The sequence below is a fragment of the Carcharodon carcharias genome, chromosome 3, assembly GCF_017639515.1.
Source record: "Carcharodon carcharias isolate sCarCar2 chromosome 3, sCarCar2.pri, whole genome shotgun sequence".
In the NCBI taxonomy this organism is placed as follows: domain Eukaryota; kingdom Metazoa; phylum Chordata; class Chondrichthyes; order Lamniformes; family Lamnidae; genus Carcharodon; species Carcharodon carcharias.
The window spans coordinates 83,020,201-83,042,057 of record NC_054469.1 but is presented as its reverse complement, the minus strand read 5'-3'; the positions used below and the strand labels follow the sequence as shown (position 1 = coordinate 83,042,057).

Sequence of the window (21,857 nt, the reverse complement as noted above, 5' to 3'; positions counted from 1 at the left end):
GCACTCTCCCACACATACGGATCCTTCCCGTATCTCAATGCCCTGAGCATTTTCAATGCTGCCTGCTGGGGTTCACTTTCAGTTGACCATCTGAGCTGATCTGCATCTCCACCCACCCACTGATGACACTCCCATGCAGCACCTGATCTCACCCATCACGATCCTTTTTCACTTTCAATTTAGACAGCATGGTGGCGATTCAGTTCTTCATTCGCTCCCACGTCCTTTCCCTTTCCCCAGTCACCCATTTCCTTTTACCCATCACTGTTGACCCCAGTCCCGGCATCACCTTCCATCTCCCCTCCGTGACCCACCAGCCACAACCCTTTTCCTTTGGGGGTGTCCAGGTGAACATGTACATTCCCGTCCTTCCTGAAAATCCCACCCCCACCCACATTCACCTCCCCGACCTCCTCCTTCCTGCCCCAGGGTTCGTGTCCGCCTCTGAGTCTCCACCAACCACCCTCACCGCCCATTCTACCCATACTGACCCTCCCACCTCACCACCTCACTGTGTCCTCCGTCATTCTTACCATTCCCTCGTACCACGTTCACCCTCAGTTTGTTCCACAGGAGGCAGTCATGTCCTTCCTTGCATGTTCACCTGGACATTCCCCCCTTCTGGACCCCATCACCCCCTTGGAACCTCCCCCCCTTGGAACATGTTCCCCGCCAGACTTTGCCACCCTTAGTCCTCCCCCAGTCTCCCCACGCCCCCCGTCCCCACCCCACAGCTTAGTCCTTCCCCCTTCCTAACTCTTTCAGACACCCTGACTTCTTAGTCACCCTTAGTCCTTCCCCACTACCAACTCTTTCCTCCAGCCTTACTCTTTCCCCTCTCTGCACTCCTTCCTCCCCCTGGACTCCCCCACTTCTCCACACTCCTGCCTCCTCTGAATGCCTTCTCCCCTCTGAACTCTATCCCCTACACCTTCCACCTACCTCCTCAGTTGCCATCCTATCCCCCTTACCCCCTCCTCCCCCTGTACTCCTAAACCACTCCCAACCTCCCCCCTGACACCTTCATTCCCCCCCCCCTCCCACCTCCACAATCTCACCCCACCGATACCTCTTCCTCTCCCAGTCGATCCTAGACCTTGGTCTCCCAGCCCCCGGTACATCTTCCTCTCCCAAACACAACTGGACCTTCCTCTCCACCCCCTCGACCATCATCCATTGTGAGCAGACCCTCAACAGTGACTTTCCACCTTTGGTGAGCTGCTTTGGGGAGCAGCCATGTCCATGAGAATCCGCCCAGCATGCCATGGACGTTCCTCCAGGATACTGTGGCTTTCAGGCTCCAGCATCTTCTGCTCCTCGGATGTCCGCGATGTGAGCAAGGCCCTGGCGGTAAGTCCCGACTTCTGCACGTCACAGTTGTCAAGATGTGTTCTGCACCGGTGTCCAATCAGGCCAACATGGGCGGACAATCCAGCAGGGGTGGGAGGGGGGGATTCCGGCGGGTTGACCTTTCTTATGATATGCAAATGTATTACAATGAGGTTCCCAACATCCGATGGCGGGAAACGCGGCCCACCATCGACCGGCTGAGCAGAAAATCACAAACTGGTTTCACAATCATGAATCTGATTTCTGGTCTTCTCACCATATTGTACCTCATGCAGCTGAGCAGGCCCGATGCCAGCGGGCATGGGGAATTCTGCACATTTGTCTCCCTTCTTGAATATAGTCATGATCAGTGCGTCCCTGACATCTCCTGGCATGCGTTCTTCTTCCCAGGTGAGGGATATGATGTTGTGCAACTGTGTCAGGAATGTATTTCCGCCATGTTTCAGAATTCAGAATCACTCAAAATCAGCTCTGCTGGGTCAGACATGTGTGTACGCCTGACAGCAGGCTCCCAGTGCTCTACTCGGAACTCGGTCACAGCAGGAGACTCACAGTATAGGGCAGGGGAAACACTTTAGGGATGTCCTCAGGGCATCCCTGTGAAGGCCAAAAATACTGACTCATAGGGGAGCTTGGCTTATGACCAATCAAAATGGAGAAGGGTCATTTGCGAAGGCACTGGACACATGGAGAGGCTTCGCTGGGAATGTGCAGAGGTAAAGTCAAGGCATTGGAGGGAGTGCACAAACATCCAAACAACTCATCTACCCAACCGTTCCAGCACCACCTATCCTGCATGTGGCAGAGTCTGCAGATCGCACATTATCAGCCACCTCAAAACCCACTGAACTGGAGTGGAAGCAATTCATCTTCGATCCTGAGAGACTACCTAAGAAGAAGAGGAGAAGAAGAACCCTCTAGTGATTCTGTGGTCTTCACCTCTTAACAAGCATCATTTCTTCAGATCGAGAATCTGTCACCATCAGCGCTCTGCTTGGGGGTTAACCTAAAATCAATCTTTTTTTCCTGCTTGGCACAGCAGTACCTGTCGTTGAGTCTTCTTCCCCCAAATTTCTTGGTTTGATTGGGTCTGAGAATCGGAGATTCCGGACAGCAGCAAGACTTCTCCTTTGTGTCAAGGTGTTAAACATTGCACCTTACTTTGAATAAGCTTCAATCTGAGTTTCCACCTCCATACAAGCAGGTCACATGGGTTTGTCTCCAGGCAGATTCAGTATGAAGTAACATGGGCGAGTCTTAGGGCAGATTTCATAGCAGGTCACATCCCCCTCTCCAACCGATTCCAATCTACCTTGAGTTAAATGAGACAGTTTAAAACATAACCATCTTATGAATTCCAGCAGTCATAACACTCTTGAGATAAAGCAGTCAGAGTGGCGAATCTTTGGAATTCTTTACTGCAGAGGGCTGTGGAAGCTCAATCGTTGAACATGTTCAAGATAGAAAACGATAGATTTCTGGAGACTAATGGCATCAAGGGATATGGAGATAGTGCAGGAAAGTGGCATTGAGCTAGACCATTGAGTTAGATCAGCCATGATCTAATTGAATGTCAGAGCAGGTTCAACAGGCCGAATGGGCTACTCCTGTTCCTTTGTCTTCTCCTGCACAACTGAGAGCATGGTTCTGTTAATAAAATTGTTAATGTTAAATAGATGAGGACATTGTTTTAGAAGGAAGAAGGAACTTTTAAATAAATCAGATTGCTGTCACTGGTGATATGCATCTAAAGGACCTTAAGGAAATAAGATAGGAGCTAGGTGAATCCACTGCCTTTATCTTTACTGGCTCACTGGAATCAGAGCCTTTCCTCAGACCGGTTAAAAGCTAACATATTGCCAATTTTTAAAAAGGGATTATGGCAGAACCTGGTTAATATAAGCCCATTAGTTTGACATCAATAATAGGCAAGATGTTCAAAGGAATAATTAGGCATGCATTATATAACCACTTAGACAGAGGAGGCTGTATCAAGGACACCCAACACAGTTTCCGGAAAAGAAATTATAACTTACCAATCTGATTGAGTATTTTGAAGAAGTAAAAGAATGAAGGCAAGAAACTATTGAAGGTTATAGCACAAAATAGTCATTTGACCCACTGCCAATTCTTTGCTAGAGCTATTCAAAATTAATCCCACAGCCTTACTCTCTCCTTTTAATCTTACATCTTCAAGTAAGAAACATCTGAAGAGATCTTGCCAACATTGAACTTTTAAGGTATGCACAAGAAAAATGAAATATAGTTTTGCTCTCCATGCATTTCCAAATTTCCCATTTATGGTAGTCCAACAGAAATATGAATATGATACTTTTGTCATCATTATAATGCGAACTCCATCTAAGCATGTTATCTATGAACATAAATTTCTATCTAGGTTTCATTTTCACCACATACAGTAGCAGGGCAACACATGGATTATCATTTCTCTCTTGTAAAATTAGCTCCATGCTGCTGAAGGGAGAGCCTTAAGAGAAAAGAGGCTTGGTCACTGTCACAATGCATCATAAACAGGTGATGGTGTCTAAAATCACCACTCCATGCAAAGATCTGCATTTGAATAGAGCCCAACCAGATGGAGAATAACTGATTTTAATGAGCAGCCATTAAAAATCAGCTGTTAACTCACCATTTGAGGTAAAACATCATACCATCATCCCAGGGGATGTGGAGTACAAAACATTCAACCCAAAATATCAGAAAATTATTTATAAAGTGGATAAAATTGTTACCAAAGCAAAATACTAGTAAGGTAACTAGATCCCTCTACACCTCCATCCCCCACCAGGATGGTCTGAGGGCCCTTAGCTTCTTCCTCGAACAGAGGCCTGAACAATCCCCATCCACCACTACTCTCCTCCGTCTGGCTGAACTTGTTCTCACGCTGAACAATTTCTCCTTCAACTCCTCTCACTTCCTCCAAATAAAAGGTGTGGCTATGGGTACCCGCATGGGCCCCAGCTATGCCTGTCTCTTTATGGGGTATGTGGAACATTCCTTGTTCCAGTCCTACTCCGGCCCCCTTCCACAACTCTTTCTCCGGTGCATCGATGATTACTTCGGTGCCGCTTCATGCTCTCGTCGGGACTTGGAAAAATTTATTAATTTTGCTTCCAATCTCCACCCCTCCATCATTTTCACATGGTCCATCTCTGACACTTCCCTTCCCTTCCTTGACCTCTCTGTCTCAATCTCTGGTGATAGACTGTCCACCAATATCCATTACAAACCCACCGACTCCCACAGCTACCTCGACTACAGCTCCTCCCACCCCGCTTCCTGTAAGGACTCCATCCCATTCTCTCAGTTCCTTCGCCTCCGTCGCATCTGTTCCGATGGTGCCACCTTCAAAAACAGTTCCTCTGACATGTCCTCCTTCTTCCTTAACCGAGGTTTTCCACCCACGGTCGTTGACAGGGCCCTCAACCATGTCCGGCCCATCTCCCGCGCATCCGCCCTCACGCCTTCTCCTCCCTCCCAAAAACATGATAGGGTCCCCCTTGTCCTCACTTATCACCCCACCAGCCTCCACATTCAAAGGATCATCCTCTGCCATTTCCGCCAACTCCAGCATGATGCCACCACCAAACACATCTTCCCTTCACCACCCCCCTATTGGCATTCCGTAGGGATCGCTCCCTCCGGGACACCCTGGTCCACTCCTCCATCACCCCCTACTCCTCAACCCCCTCCTATGGCACCACCCCATGCCCACGCAAAAGATGCAACACCTGCCCCTTCACTTCCTCTCTCCTCACCGTCCAAGGGCCCAAACACTTCTTTCAAGTGAAGCAGCATTTCACTTGCATTTCCCCCAACTTAGTCTACTGCATTCGTTGCTCCCAATGTGGTCTCCTCTACATTGGAGAGACCAAACGTAAACTGGGCGACCGCTTTGCAGAACACCTGCGGTCTGTCCGCAAGAATGACCCAAACCTCCCTGTCGCTTGCCATTTTAACACTCCACCCTGCTCTCTTGCCCACATGTCTGTCCTTGGCTTGCTGCATTGTTCCAGTGAAGCCCAACGCAAACTGGAGGAACAACACCTCATCTTCCGACTAGGCACTTTACAGCCTTCCGGACTGAATATTGAATTCAACAACTTTAGGTCGTGAGCTCCCTCCCCCATCCCCACCCCCTTTCTATTTCCCCCTTCCTTTTTTTTCCAATAAATTATATAGATTTTTGTTTTCCCACCTATTTCCATTATTTTTAAATATCTTAAAATCTTTTATGCTCTCCCCAACCCCACTAGAGCTATACCTTGAGTGCCCTACCATCCATTTTTAATTAGCACATTCGTTTAGATAATATCACCAACTTTAACACCTATGTGTTCTTTTGTTCTATTGTTGTTGACATCTTTTGATGATCTGCTTCTATCACTGCTTGTTTGTCCCTACAACCACACCCCCCCCTCCACTTCTCTCTCTCTCTCTCTCTCTCTCTCTCTCTCCGTCCCCCCCACCCCCCCACACACCTTAAACCAGCTTATATTTCAACTCTTTCTTGGACTCGAACTCAAGTTCTGTCGAAGGGTCATTAGGACTCGAAACGTCAACTCTTTTCTTCTCCGCCGATGCTGCCAGACCTGCTGAGTTTTTCCAGGTAATTCTGTTTTTGTTTAAGATGATTTACTTATTAGGGAACATTAGGGAAGCCATGGATAGCTCAGCTGCCAGTGGAGAGAAGAGAAACGAGCAACTACTGCAATGTTAGTGACTTGGAATAATAGCTTCATTATCAAAAGGCCACTTCATCTAACAGCTAGGCAAAGAACATACTGCATCTCCTAAAAACAAATTATACTAATAAACAGAACTGGGATTTATACCCTCTGAATGAAAATCTAACATTCAATGTCTTGGCCGATCGTTTAGTAAAACTGGTTGTACAAATACCCACTGATGTCCCAGAGCAAAAGAGGTCATTGACTTCAAATCTTTGTTTTCTAAACAAATGGTTGAACCAAAGCTGACACTAACAATGAAGGGTCTTGTTCTCCTATTAACAAGCAATGTGAAATCCTTCAATAGTGTAGTGTCACTATTCTCCAACACCTGCTGCTCTTGTGGCGTCAGCTCCAGCTCTTGTGGTACTCACTGGAAAATTGTGTCTTTCTGTATACTGTCATTCTGATTGACCAAAATTGGATTCTTTCATAACAATTGAGTGAATGGGTTAAAAACACCCTAAAGCACTTCACAACACAAACAAACAAAAAAACCATGGAGATCTGACAAGGAATGAGTAGAAGCTTTGTCAGAGGGCTGAGTTTTAGGGCAGACTTGAAAGGAGGAGAGGGACATGGAGTGATTTATGGAGGGAGTTCTAGAGAATGGGACCTAGACAGCTGGACGCATGGCCACAATGGCGGGGCAAAGGGAGCGGGGGTGCACAAGAGGCCGAAGTTCTTGATTTGTTGGAGAGTTGAAGAAGCTTGCAGAAATAGGGAGGGGCAAAGATTTAACATGTAAAAAGTGACCCCACTGCCCCCTCAACCTCTCAAGAACAGACCGTCCCTACGCACTGATCTTATTTCAGTGTGGAACCTGTGTGCTCCTGCCTGCTTTTCTGCCACCCGTGGCCCACCCGCTCTACACATACTTTGGCTTTTGAAATGGACTGCGGCTCCTGCTTAGACTGGCGGGTAGCTGCGAGCCACGCTCTGGCATCCTGAACTCAGCTGAACAGCACTCTGCTCCCAACGTATCGTGCAATTCACCAGGAGCAATACCACAGAAGATCTGCACTGGGTCTTAGGAAATGAAGCTGCACCTTTAGTACTGGTTAGACAGTGGGAACGTCAGTCCAGCAGACATGATAACATCACTGCAGAAATATTTTTAAGACATCATTCTGCTTCTCAAAATACTATTATGCTTTCATTAAAAGAAAAATAATATGGTGGTATAATTAAAGCATGAATAAATCATTTTTGGAAACTGAAACCCAAAATCACAGTAGCCATTATTTCCACAATTGTATAATTTATAACACTTTAGACATAGAAAATGTGTCATGTTTCAGGATTTGAGACTAGTTAGCTTAAGTGACAATATATTTTGATTTGAAGCCAGATGCAAGATTAATTCTGAAAGTTCCAGCACAAGTTTCAATCATGTCAGAGAGGAATGGCTGAAGCTACTGAGACAATGGGGGACTAGATATGTTAATAAGCTCTCTAATGTGCCTTAATGAGCCCTCCAGCGTATGTTAATGAACTGTCCAATGTAGGTTAATGAGTTCTCCTGTAAGAGATAGGCCAGCTCTCAAAACTGTTATCCATATCAGTTTGAGACCTAAGAAAGGTTGTTATTTCCAATTCCTTCTGGTAAACAATCACACGTGGCATGTTGGGATGGACGGAACCTCTTGGAACTCACCAGAGATTGGCTACACAAATTCGCTCCAAGAACAGGTAACTCAATTAGCCAATCTCCAAGCACACAGGAGGTGGGGGAAAGGCAGGTCGGAGATCAAACACCTGATTCGCTGTACAGCTAAGAAAGAAACGCACTGGGCTGAATTTTGAGGCTAGGCTGCAGGGGAGACTTCCACTTGAAATGGAGATCGGCCAGCCGTGCGTGAACTTCCAGGGGCCAGCCAATTAGCAGTCAGGAGACACAAGGGCCAATCACTGAGGGAGCAAAGATGAGCAGGAAGTCAGCAGAGGCAGAGTCAGGTCATATCATGGCTGGTGCTAGTGCCATAATTAAAGGGCTGCCAGCACTGAATGTAATGGAAAGCTTGAGAGAGGAAGGAAAGCAGCAGCCAGAATGGCAGAAGGAAGACTTCATGTGGCCCTACAGTTCAGCAATGCCTCCCAACAGGATCTCCGCCAGACACAGGCCAGGTAGAAGGTCCTCTTCCCCAAGGACAGGAGGAGGAGACTAGTCTGCCTGACCGAGCAATTCTGGACAGAAATCACAGATTAGGTCAGCAGACATGGGGTCACTCCCAGAAACTGGATCCAGTGCCACAAGCACATCTATGACCTCATTCGCTCTGACAAGGTGAGTACTGCATACCCTTTCTTTTTGGGATTTGCATTTGGCAACACAAGAGGGTGGGTTTGGTGGGGAGGGAGTGACCACTGAGTCGGTGGCAAGGGGATCAAGTAGCAACTTATCCTGTCAGAGGCATAGCTGCATTTCAGTAAGAGGAATCCATCTGTCTTTGTTGACCCACACAAGGAACCTCAAGAGTGACCGCATGCAGGACACACTCGTGAGTCCCCACGAGACAGCACAAAAGGCAGCCTGCCCCCATCTCAGGTGACAGTGCACGGGGAGCACCATATTGGAAGACACCTAAGAAATTTAAGAAGAGCACATGGAGCTCACGGGTGAATAGAGTATCAAATTGTGAATCTCGTGTTTCTTGTTGCTTTAAATAAAGGATTAATGTGTTGGCAATACATCTCATTCTATTCCTTGCTGCCTCCTTGGACTTCAGTTATATCCTGGTTCACTGAAGGGGCTGCTTGAGAGGGACCATGGAAGCATACTGTTGGCGGTTAACGCTTTAGCCTTGCCCATGTCATGTGTAAATGGGCACTGGGTAATGGAATTGTGAATGATGGAGGTGAAAGCAGTACTGCATTAAAGTAAGGATTTATTGGTATGGATCCAACAGTATGATTGTTTTCCTGAGTTTCCTTTGTGCGTATCTCATTGCGCCTTGCAATTTGTGGTCCCTAGAGCCCTTCATCTTGCATTACCTGGGCAGGAGCCTCCTCCACATCCTCATTGTTGGAAGAGGTATTGCCATCCTCAAGATCTTCATTGTTCAACACCTCCCGCCTCTGCAACACCAGTACTCAGCAGACCACCACAATACACGAGACCCTCACTGCAGCATACTGAAGGGCGCCACCAGATCGATCAAGACCTTCAGAAGGCCTATGGCCTGCTCAGCGGTCACTCTGATTGCCCCATGACAGGTGTTGTACCTCTGTTCTGCATCTGCACATGGGTTCCTCACAGGTGTTAGTAGTCATGTCCTCAGTGGGTACATCTTGTCTACAAGCATGCTTCTCTGAAGGTGGGCAAATACCAGAAAACTTGGAACTGTTAAGTATGTAAGTGTCGTGGCTGATTCCCAGGAACTGTGCACGCGCCTGAAGGGTTCTTCTGTGATGGTCACCAGCCAGTTGTACATTGGGTCCTTCCTGTTGATGAAAACAGTTGGTTGGCCTTGATGGCTACATGTGTAGAGTTGATGACTTTCAGCACTCCCAAACATCCAGTGGCCACCCTGAACGCAATGGCTGTCATCAGATCAGTGGGGAAATGCACTTACTTGCCAGCCCTCTTGAAGAGGGCATCGGTCACATCACTGATGTACCACAGAGTACATGACACTATATACCGCACCCCCGCAGCTGATGAATCAATACCCTTCCATGTTGAACACCACTTGGGGGAAGCACTGAGGGTGGTAAGGGTGCAGAATGTAGTCTGGGTGGGGACTTCCATGCCAATCATCAAAAGTGGCTCAGTAGCACCACTACAGACCAAGCTGCCAGAGTGCTAAATGACACAGCTGATAGACTGGGTCTGTGGCAGGTGGTGAGGGAACCAACAAGAAGAAAAAACCTATTTGACCTCATCCTCTCCAAAATGCCTGCCGCAGATGAATCTGTCCATGACAGTATTGGTAGCAGTGACCACCGCACAGTCCTTGTGGAGACCAAGTCCCGTCTTCACACTAAGGATACCCTCTATCATGTTGTGTGGCACTGGAGTGGCTGAAGGCACTGGATACTGCAAAGGCTACTGGCCCTGACAATATTCTGGCAATAGTAGTGAAAACTTGTGCTCCAGAACTTGCTACACACCAAGCCAAGCTGTTCCAGTACAGCTACAACACTGGTATCTACCTGGCAATGTGGAAAATTGTGTTCTAGTAATCCAGTAATTGACTAGTAATCCAAAGACCTCTGGGGAGAGGGTTTGAATCCTGCTGCGACAGATGGTGGAATTTGAATTCAATAAAAATCTGGAACTAAAAGTCCGATGATGACCACAAAACCATTGTCAATTGTTGTAAAATCCCATCTGATTCACTAAGGAAATCTGTCGTCCTTACCTGGTCTGGCCCACGTGTGACTCCAGACCCACAGCAATGTGGTTGACTCTTAAATGCCCTCTGAAATGGCCTAGCAAGCCACTCAGTTGTACAATGACACAAAAAAGGAATGAAACTGGACAGACCACCCAGCATCGCACTAGGCACCGGAAACGACAACAATCGCAGCCCTGTCAACCCTGCAAAGTCCTCCTTACTAACATCTGGGGTCTAGTGCCAAAAGTGGGAGAGCTGTCTCACAGACTAGTCAAGCAACAGCCTGACATAGTCACCCTCACGGAATCATACCTTACAGATAATGTTCCCAGACTCCACCATCACCATCCCTGGGTATGTTCTGTCCCAACAGAGCTGGCAGCACAGTGATATACAATTGGGAGGGAGTTGCCCTGGGAGTCCTCAACATCGAGTCTGGACCCCATGAAGTCTCATGGCATCAGGCCAAACATGGACAAGAAAAGCTCCTGCTGATTACCACACACCATCCCCACTCAGCTGATGAATCAGAGCTCCTCCATGTTGAACACCACTTGGAGGAAGCACAGAGGGGGGCAATGGCACACAATGCACTCTGGGTGACGAATTTCAATGCCCATCACTAAGAGTGGCTTGGCAGCACCACCAGAGACCGAGCTGGCCGAATCCTATAGGACATAACTGTTAGACTGGGTCTGTGACAGGTGGTGAGTGCACCAACGAGGGAAAAACATACTTGACCTCATTCTCACCAACCTGCCTGCTGCGGATGCATCTGTCCGTGACCGTATCGGTAGGAGTGACCACTGCCCAACCTTGTGGAGACAAAGTCCCACCTTCACATTGAGGATACCCTCCATCGTGTTGTGTGGCACTATCACCATGCTAAATGGGATATATTTTGAACAGATCTAGCAACTCAAGACTGGATATCTATGAGGCACTGTGGGCCAACATCAGCAGCAGAATTGTACTCGATCACAATTTGTAACCTTATGGCCTGGCATATCCCACAGTCTACAATTACAACAAGCCAGGGGTTCAACCCTGGTTCATTGAAGGTTGAAGGAGGACATGCCAGGAGCAGCACCAGGCAAACCTAAAAATGAGGTGTCAACCTGGTGAAGCTATAACACAGGATTACCTGCGTGCCAAACGGCATAAGCAGCAAGTGATAGACAGAACTAAGTGATTCCACAACCAACGGATCAGATCCAAGCTCTGAAGTCCTGACAGATCCAGTCGTGAATGGAGGTGGACTATTAAACAACTCACTAGAGGAGGAGGCTCCACAAATACCCCCTCCTCAATCATGGGGGAGCCCAGCACATCAGTGCAAAAGATATTTGCAATAATCTTCAGCCAGGAGTGCCAATTGGATGATCCATCTCGGACTCCTCCAGGGGTCCCCAGCATCACAGCTGCCAGTCTTCAGCTAATTCGATTTACTCTCGTGATATCAAGAAACAGCTGAAGGCACTGGATAGTGCAAAGACGATGGGCCCTGATAATATTCCAGTAATAGCACTGAAGACTTGTGCTTCAGAACTTGCAGCACCACTAGCCAAGCTGTTCCAGCTACAATACTTGACATCGACTCAGCAAAGTGGAAAATTGCCCAGATATGTCCTGTAACAAAAAGCAGGACAAATACAACCCAGCCAATTACTGCCCCATTAGTCTACTCTCCATCATCAGTAAAGTGATGGAAGGGGTCATCAACAGTGCTATCAAGTGGCACTTGCTGAGCAATATCCTGCTCACTAATGCACAGTTGGGTTCCGCCAGGGCCACTCAGCTCCTGACCTCATTACAGCTTTCATTCAAACATGAACAAAAGAGCTGAACTCCCAGGTGAGGTGAGAGTGACTGCCCTTGACATCTAAGCAGCATATGACAGAATGTGGCATCAAGGTGCCTTAGCAAAACTGGAGTCAATGGGAATCAGGGGGAAAACTCTCCACTGGTTGGAGTCATACCGAGCATAAAGGAAGATGGTTTTGATTGTTAGAGGTCAATCATCTCAATTCCAGGACATCACCACAGTAGCTCCTCAGGATAGTGTCCAAGGCCCATCCATCTTCAGCTGCTTCATCAATGACCTTCCTTCTATCATAGGTCAGGATTGGGGATGTTCGCCGATGATTGCACAATGTTCAGCACCATTCGCGACTCCTCAGATACTGAAGCAGTCCATGTCCAACTGCAGCAAGACCTTGACAATATCCAGGCTTGGGCTGACAAGTGGCAAGTAATGTTCGGGCCACACAAGTGCCAGGCAATGACCATCTCCAACAAGAGAATCTAACCATTGCCCCTTGACATTCAATGGCATTACCATCGCTGAATCCTTCACTATCAACATCCTGGGGATTACCATTGACCAAAAACTGAACTGGACTAGCCATATATATTCTGTGGCTACAAAAGCAAGTCAGAGGCTAGGAATCCTTTGGTGAGTAACTCACCTCCTGCCTCCCCAAAGCCTGTCCGCCATCTACAAGGCACAGGTCAGGAGTGTAATGGAACACTCTCCACTCGCATGGATGAGTGCAGCTCCAATAACATTCACCATACAGGCCAAAGCAGCCTGCTTGATTTGCACCACATCCACAAACATTCACTTTCTCCACCACCGACTCACAGTAGCAGCAGTATGTGCCATCTACAAGATGTACTGCAGGAATTCACCAAAACTCCTTAGACAGCACCTTCCAAACCCTCGACCACTACAATCTAGAAGGATAATTGGAGCAGACACATGGGAACACCACCACCTGGAAGTTCCCCTCCAAGTCACTCACCATTCTGACTTGGAAATATATCGCCATTCCTTCACTGTCGCTGGGTCAGAATCCTGGAACTCCCTTCCTAACAGCACTGTGGGTGTATCTATACCACATGGACTGCAGAGGTTCAAGAAGGCAGCTCACCACTGCCTTCCCAAGGGCAATTAGGGATGGACAATAAATGGTGGCCTAGCCAGCGAAGCCCACATCCCGTGAACGAATAAAGAAAAAGATCTCCAATAGATCCCTGAGAAGATCCAAGTATTGGAGGGCTACCACCTCCTGTGGATCTCAGCTCGTCCAGCAGCGCAGCACAGAGATCAGTGATGGTCTCCCTGGGGAGGTCCTGAGTTCGGAGAGAGTGTTGCTTGGACATTTATAGGTAGTTGAGCCTTTGACGATAGACACCCTCTGGAGGGTAGCCCCTTCTACTCTCAGGAGGCTGATCGCGTGCCCCTCTGCCCCCTTGCCCTGTGTCCAAACCCCAAGTCAGGCTCTCCTGTTGGCCCTGAGGTTGCTGATCTCCTGCAGCCTGTGGCTGGACCTCTCTCCCTCTCTGTTGTTCCTCTTCCTCCTCAACAGGGGCCCCGTAGTCTGGATGAATGAGGCCCCATTGCAGGTGGCCTGCCTCATATTTTTATGCAAATGCCACAAGACCCACCCCAACATCCCCCCTCCCCCTTTTCTTGTGCTTCAGTGCCAATGCCCAGATGGCACTCTGGCAGCACTTTCCCACAGTGTTGGCACCTTCTCTCTCCCCTTGCCTTTGTTTGCCAGTGCCCGTGCTTCTACTCTCCATGGCATGCCGGCTGAAGCCAGCACTGCGCTCCCGCTTGCTTGCCACCTTCTTCTACCAGGCAACGTTCTGAAGCCCCATGGTTCCTGTCTGGTGTTTGTAAAATTTAAAGTTCCAATAAAATTGCTCTCAATTGGTGAAATAATTAATCTCAAACATAATGCCAACAAGATTCAAGGAGAATACCAGCTTGATAAGAGTACCTAATCTGTTCATAGCGGGAGTGTGATGTGCTTTGTTATCTTCTATGTTCAAGGAACCATTATGAATTAAGTTGATATCCATAGTAATTGTTACTCTGCTTGCTCATATATTGTACAAAACAAATCAGTCTATTGATTTTTAATTGATCTTTTCTTCGTAAAGTGCCTCATCAATGCACTTTTTGGAAAATAGGAGAAATGTATTTGGGGGCAAGTACAACACTCTAGTAATACAAAATATGTATAGATACTATAAGTACAATCGGACATAAACTTTGAATACAGGAATCTACATTTAAAAAGTTTAAGAACAAAATGAGAACATTAATAAATGAAAAAATTCTGCTTGGATAATAAAGTGATGAATAAAGAACACCTTCTTTCCAACCCACCATCACCTACCCCAAAAATTGTAAAGGGGAAACTGAACAAACCTAATCAGGTTCCAATGTTAACAACACACCAGTGAGTGTGTTAACTCTCACTTCTGAACTCTAACTGAGTTAAGAAATCTATTATTTAACAATCAGTATTAGCAAGCAGATGCACCTCAGTTTCATTAACCTCGACAGACTTGGCAATTAAGGCATGCGTTTGCAGTTGGCTTTGTTGTACTGCAGCCAGCTGTGTAGATTGGCAGAAATTTAATCAGCTGCAAACATAGTTCTAAGCTTGCAAAAGGAAGTCCTTGAATGTTAGTTTTATTGTGTGCAATAAGAAATTTATTAACCCTCAAAAGCTTCTTTACTTACACAATTGCAGTCTCTCCCAATTTTGACATCTCTTTCCAAGTATCCTCATCCAGTCCACTGTAAATTCCATTATTGTTTACTACAATGACCACTATTGGCAAACTGTACCTAAAAAAAAAATGTTAAAGCTTACTAGTGCATTATATTTATATGTAAGATATTCCAAACCAGCTCTGTAATTGTAAACCATGAAAGTACAACGTTAAGAAAGGGAAATTTCAGTGGACTTGATTCAAATTTTCAAGATAAGCCTTGGAATAGGTGCAGTGCAGATTTGCCAGGATGACACCGGGGCTTAAAGAGTTAAATGATGAGGGCAGGTTGCATAAAAATAGCTTGTATTCGCTCAAGTTTAGAGGGTTAAATTGTGATCCAATTGAGATATTTACAAGGATCAGGAGCTTAATAGCAATGATACAGATAAATTATTTCCTCAGGTGGTGTAACTCAGAACAAGAGGGCAATATGTTAAAATTAGAGCTAGGCTATTTACAAGTGAAATCAGGAGGCACTTGCTCCACAAAAAGGGTTGCAGAAATCTGTAATGAAAAAGCTGTGGATACTGGGTTAATTAAAATTTCAAAGGCTAAGAGCAATAGATTTTCTGTTAGACATTAGGGACTGTATTAAAGGATATGGAGAAAAGTCAGGGAAATGGAGTTGAGGTACAGCTCGGGGATCAATGGACTAATCCTATTCCTATGCTCATAGGAAGGGGATTGACAAAATTGATCCAAATTAATCACTATGGTAAATGTTTCTAATCTAAAGATTGGATGCCTAGCACCATGGTGCTGAAAACATTATTAAGGTTATGAGATTGGAAAATCATACGAACATACAAATTAGGAGCAGGAGTAGGCCACTCGGCCCCTTGAGCCTGCTCCGCCATTCAGTAAGATCAGGGCTGATCTGATTGTAATCTCAACCCCACATTCCTGCTTACCCCCGATGATCTTTCACCCCCTTGTTAATCAAGGATCTATCTAGCTCTGCCTTAAGAATATTGAAAGACTGCTTCCACCGCCTTTTGAGGAAGAGTTTCAAAGGCTCATTAATCTCAGAGAAAAATTTCTCCTCATCTCTATCTTAAATGAGCGACCCTTTATTTTTAAACCACAACCCCTAATTCTAGATTCTCCCACAAGAGGAAACATCCTCTCGACATCCACTCTGTCAAGACCCCCAGGAACTTTAAGGTTTCAATCAAGCCTCCTCTTACTCTTTTAAATTCCAGTGGATACAAGCCTAACCTGTCCAGCCTTTCCTCAGAAGACAACCTGCCCATTCCTGGTATTAGTCTAGTAAACCTTCTCTGAACTGCTTCTAACGCATTTACATCTTTCCTTAAATAAGGAGACCAGTACTGTACACAGATGTGGTCTCACCAGCACCCCGTACAACTGGAGCATAATCTCCCTACTTTTGTAATCAATTCCCTTCACAATACATGATAACATTCTATCAGCTTTCCTAATAACTTGCTGTACCTGCATACTAGCATTTTGTGATTCATGCACTAGGACACCCAGATCCCTCTGAGTCTCAGAGAACAGCAATCTCTCACCATTTAGATAATAAGCTTCTTTTTCATTCTTCCTGCCAAAATGAACAATTTCACAATCGCCCATATTATACTTCATTTGCCAGATCTTTGCCCACTCACTTAACCTATCTATGTCACTTTGCAGCCACCTTATGTCCTCTGCCGAACTTACTTTCCTACCCACCTTCATGTCACCAGCAAATTTAGCAACCATACCTTTAGTTCCTTCATCCAAGTCATTTATATAAATTGTGAAAAGTTGAAGCCCCAGCATTGATCCCTGTGGCACACAACTTGTCATATCCTGCCAACCAGAAAAAGACCTATTTATGCCTGCCCTCTGTTTTCTGTTAGCCAGCCAATATTCTATCTATGCCAATTTGTTACCCTCTACAACACAAGCTTTTATTTTCCGCAATAACCTTTGATGTGGCACTTTATCAAATGCCTTCTGGAAATCTAAGTAATGTACATCCACCGGTTTCCCCTTTATCCACGGCACCTGACTACTTCAAAGGACTCCAATATATAGGTTAGACATAATTTCCCTTTCATAAAACCAATGCTGCCTCTACCTGATTGTCTTGAATTTTTTTAAGTCTGTCTTGCAACAACATCTTTAAGAATAGCTTCAAACATTTTCCCAAAACTGATATTAGGCTAACACATTCCAATGAAGGAGTCAAAATCCAGCAGGTGGCAACAAAGGAGTCAAACCCCTGTTGTCCTGGGCAGTAGGATAAAATACAGAGAGATTGGGTAGAATTTTGCCCTCGGATGGCGTGCGAGCCCCACCGGCTCAGTGGTGGGTGGACAGCCGACCCCTGCCACTGAAACGGGGCTCTCCGCCATTTTAAGTGGGCGGACCAATTAAGGCCCGCCCAGCGGCATCCCTGAAGCGCTTCCTGTTCCGGGTGGGGGAGGGATACCCCATCTGTCAAAGTGCACTCTTTCGTGCATGTGCGCGAAAGAACACACTTCTCCCTGAGGCAAAGTCCTGTCTCAGGGAGAATAGTGACAGCGGAAAAATCTTGAAAAATAGAAGCATTAAAAAATTATTAACATGTCCCCCTCATGTGACAATGTCACACGAGATGGGACATGTTAATAAAAAACACATAAACTTTATTAATTTTTTACAAATCAGACATGAAACTTCATCCTGCCAGTGGATGAAGTTTCATCAATAATCTGGAGCCTGCTGGGGCTCCTGGCCTGCCCGCCAACCTCAAGGTTGGCCGGGCAGGTCTTTAATTACTTTAAATAGCCTGTCAATGGCCTCAATTGGCTGATTTCACTGTCTGCCCGCCTTCCTAAAAGTTTAAATGGCCCGGGATGACGTCGGCGATACCTCCCTATGTCACCCCACGTCATTTTCCCCTCGGCGACCGGGCCCCACCCACAAATCGCCGAGGGGGAATTCCTGGCCATTGTGTTCTTATCTGGAGTTTGACAACCCACTAGAGTAGGCCAGTGTGCAAACAGACATTCTACTGATTGTCCCAAGTGCCTCTAATCATACTCTGTGCTCTGTAGATTTTGCCATCCTATGGAATACGGTGGTTTATGAATCAAACCTAACATCGCCTCGCCTAGTGTTAATTTTATCGGACAAAGATTGAACAAACACGTGTGCAAGACACAGAGATCTGGGGGAGGTTTAAACTAGATTGGCTGGGTGGTGGACATGGGAATCTGAGGGCAAGTTCAAAGCATGGAATGGGAGATGGAAAATTAGTGGATGACACTGAAAGACAGGTGAGGCACAGGTTGAAAGCGTAGCACAGGAATTTGGCAGTGCTAAAAGGTATGTATGTCAACACAAGGAGTATAGCAAAAAAATACGATGAGCTGAGAACATAGACAGATACATGGCACCATGATATCATCACTATAATGGAAACTTGGCTTAAAGAGGGGCAAAAATGTCAGGTCAACATCCTTGGATATAGAGGCCAGGATTTTCCCCTCGGCAATTTGGGGGCGGGGCCCGGTCACCGAGGGAAAATGACACGGTATGACGTCGGGAGGAATCCCTGGTGTCATCCCGGTCCATTTAAATTTTTAGGAAGGCAAGTGGACAGCAAAATCAGTTGTCCGCCCACCGACCTGTCAATGGCCAATTGAGGCCATTGACAGGCTAGTTAAAGTAATTAAAGACCTGCCCGGCCAACCTTAAGGCTGGTGGGCAGGCCAGGGGCCCCAGCAGGCTCCTGATAATACATGAAACCTCATCCACTGGTGAGATGAAGTTTCATGTCTGATTTGTAAAAAATTAATAAAGTTTATGTGTTCTTTATTAACATGTCCCATCTCATGCGACATTGTCACATGTGGGGGACGTGTTAATAATTTTTTAATGTTTCTATTTTTAAAGTTTTTTCCGCTGTCAGTATTCTCCCTGAGACAGGACTTTGCCTCAGGGAGTAGTGCGCTCTTTCGCGCGCATGCATGAAAGAGTGCACTTTGACAGATGGGGAATCCCTCCCCCGCCTGGAACAGGAAACGCATAGCGCTTCCTGTCGAGCAGGCCGCTGGGTGGGCCTTAACTGGCCTACCCACTTAAATGGCGGCGGGCCCCGTTTTGGTGGCGGGGGTCGGCTGTCCGCTTGCCGCCAAGCCAGTGGGGCCCACCCACCATTCGAGAGCAAAATTCTGCCCAGAGTTTTCAGGCAGGAGAGAGGGGGGATTAAACAAAAAGGTGGGGTATAGCATTAATGGTTAAAGAATCAATTACAGCTGTGAGGAGGGAATGATATACTAAATGAAGCATCAAATCGGCTATAGGGTTGAGCTCAGAAATAAAGATAGGGGCAGCCACACTTTTAGCAGTGTACTCTAGACTCCCAAGAAGTGGAAGGGAATTAGGAGAGCAAATATATAGGCAAATTTCTGAGTGCAAAATAGGGCAGTAATAGTTGGAGACTTCAACTACCCTAATATCAATTGGGATAAGAACATTGTGAAAGGCACAGAGGGCACAAAATTCTTGAACTACATTCAAGAGAACTTTTTTTTAGCCAGCACATAACAAGCCCAATAAGAGGGGGCACAATACTAGATCCAGTCTTAGGAAATGAAGCTGGGCAAGTGGACAAAGTAGAAGAGGAGACAGTGACCATAATAGCGTCATTATGGAAAAGGACACAGATAAAATAGGAGTAAAAGTTCTAAACTGGGAGAAGACAATTTTTACAAAGCTGAGAGGTGACCTGGCAAGAGCAGACTGGATACAGCTAATAAAAGGGTCAAATCAGTGGGAGGTATTCAAAAGCGAGATTCTACAGGCACAGTGTAGACATGTTCCCACAAAGGAAAAGTGTGGGACTGCCAAATCTAGAGCCCCCTGGTTTTCCAGAAGCATACAAGGTAAGATAAAGCACAAAAAGAAATTTTATGACAGTCACAAATAGCTTAATGCTGTAGAAAGCCTAGAGGAGTATAGAAAGTACATGGGTGAAGTAAAAAAGGAAATTAGGAGAGCAAAGAGAGGATATGAAAAAATATTGGCAGGTAAAGTCAAAGAAAACCCAAAAATGCCTTATCAGTACATTAAGAGCAAGAGAATAGCTAAGGAAAGGTAGTGCCTATCAGAGATTTACGTGGTAACTTATGCGTTGATGTTGGAGATGTGGGCAGGGTTCTCAATGGCATACTTTGTCTCTGCCTTCACTAAGGAGAGGGATGATGTAGACAATTAAAGAGGAGTATGAAATATTAGATACTAGGGAACATTAGGAAGGCAGTGGTATTGTAACTGGTTTAGTAACCCAGAGACCCTGGGTAATGCTCTGAGGACCCAGGTTCAAATCCCACACCACAGATGTCACCTAATGATGACCATGAAACCATTGTCAATTGTTGTAAAAACCCGCCTGGTCTGGTCTACATGTGACTCCAGACCCAGAGCAATGTGGTTGACTCTTAAATGCCCTCTGAACAAGGGCAATTAGAGATGGGCAATAAATGCTGGCCAAGCCAGTGATACCCACATCCCATGAATGAATAAGAAAAGTATAATAAGGGAGAGATGAGTACTGGAGGAATTGACATCCACTTGAAAGTGGATGAATCACAAGGGCTGGATGGATTGTTAAAGGAAGGAAATTGTAGATTGCTCTGAGGATCGTTCTCCAATCCTCGTTAGATACATGCAAGGCAGAGGATTGTGGCAGTTTACACTAGGAATACACATCTTCCATTGGAAACACTCCTTTAAAAGAAAGCAACTTGCACTTATATGACCTTAGGACTTTCTAAAGTGCTTTACAGTCAAAATCCTACATTTGAAGCTTATTATTGCAAATTTGCGCACAGAAATTAAACAAATTATCAGATCATCTGTTTTAAATGATGGTTGAGGGTTAAGTTGGACAGTGGAAGAACTTCCGAGCTCTTGTTTCGATAGGGCTATGAGATCTTCAGTTTGCACATTCTTAATCTAAACATGTAACCTTAAAGCTTTCTCCCCTCTAAGCACATATTGTACACTGTTTTCCTCAAGGAATGTTGAGGCTGCTAAAGGTGACTATTAACATTTTTGTAACTGCATTAAGAGATTGAACTTTTGAATAGGTGTGGGAACTCTGATGTCAGAATCATACAGGGATCCTGACCCGAATGGTGTCGAAATCAAGCCTGCCTGCGCGTCCTTCCCGGATGCAGCCAATTAACAAGCTGCCTCTGGGAGCCCTGTACAATTACAGTTGATGGGGTGGGGGGAGGCTGCACAGGCAGAAGAGCCAATCAGAACGCCTAAGGCTGTAGGCAGCCTGCACATTTACCAGAAGAGTTGGGTGTTGCTCATATTGGTATGAGACAGCAAGGGAACCTCAAAATGGAGGTGCCACCTGATGGCTTCTTAAATTGTTAAAATTAAATACGGCCACAGCTGCCAGGACATCATTGTGGAGGGGGAGCCCTCCACAAGATGCCCTGTGGCCGTAGCTGTGGCCCAAAGATTACCGTGGTTCTGGAAGGCGGGGATTTAAAGAAGGTGATGATGGACCCCAGCCTGCTGCAGGGAGGCCTTCTAGAGAGCTGTCAGGCTCTGCACTTACCAGGAGGAAAGGAAAACACTGGTGCCATTGCAAAATAGCCTAAGTGGTGCCTTAATTGGCTGCCCGTCTTCATGGAGTGGGCAGATAAACCCCAGGTCCCAGCCCATCTCTGGAAAGCTCCTGAAGGTGAGAATGTCCCAGTCAAGCTCCTCCCCATTTTCCTGGTCGGCACACCTCATTTGCCCCCCCACCCCCCACCCCCAAACATTTCCAACCCTTTCTTCACAGGGCCAGGAAAATTCAGCCCTTCTAGCCTTCCTTCCACCATTT

General features: G+C 46.2%; 1 protein-coding gene across 2 annotated transcripts in view; it reads right to left on the bottom strand.

The window, feature by feature from the left end:
* hacl1 (2-hydroxyacyl-CoA lyase 1) overlaps positions 1-21,857 on the bottom strand; it is a 118,162-nt gene that overhangs the window by 10,449 nt on the left and 85,856 nt on the right. For both annotated transcript variants that reach the window (XM_041184291.1, XM_041184292.1), the window contains one exon: positions 14,982-15,089. In XM_041184291.1, the coding sequence (XP_041040225.1) occupies positions 14,982-15,089 (108 nt within the window). The remainder of the gene's footprint in view (positions 1-14,981; positions 15,090-21,857) is intronic.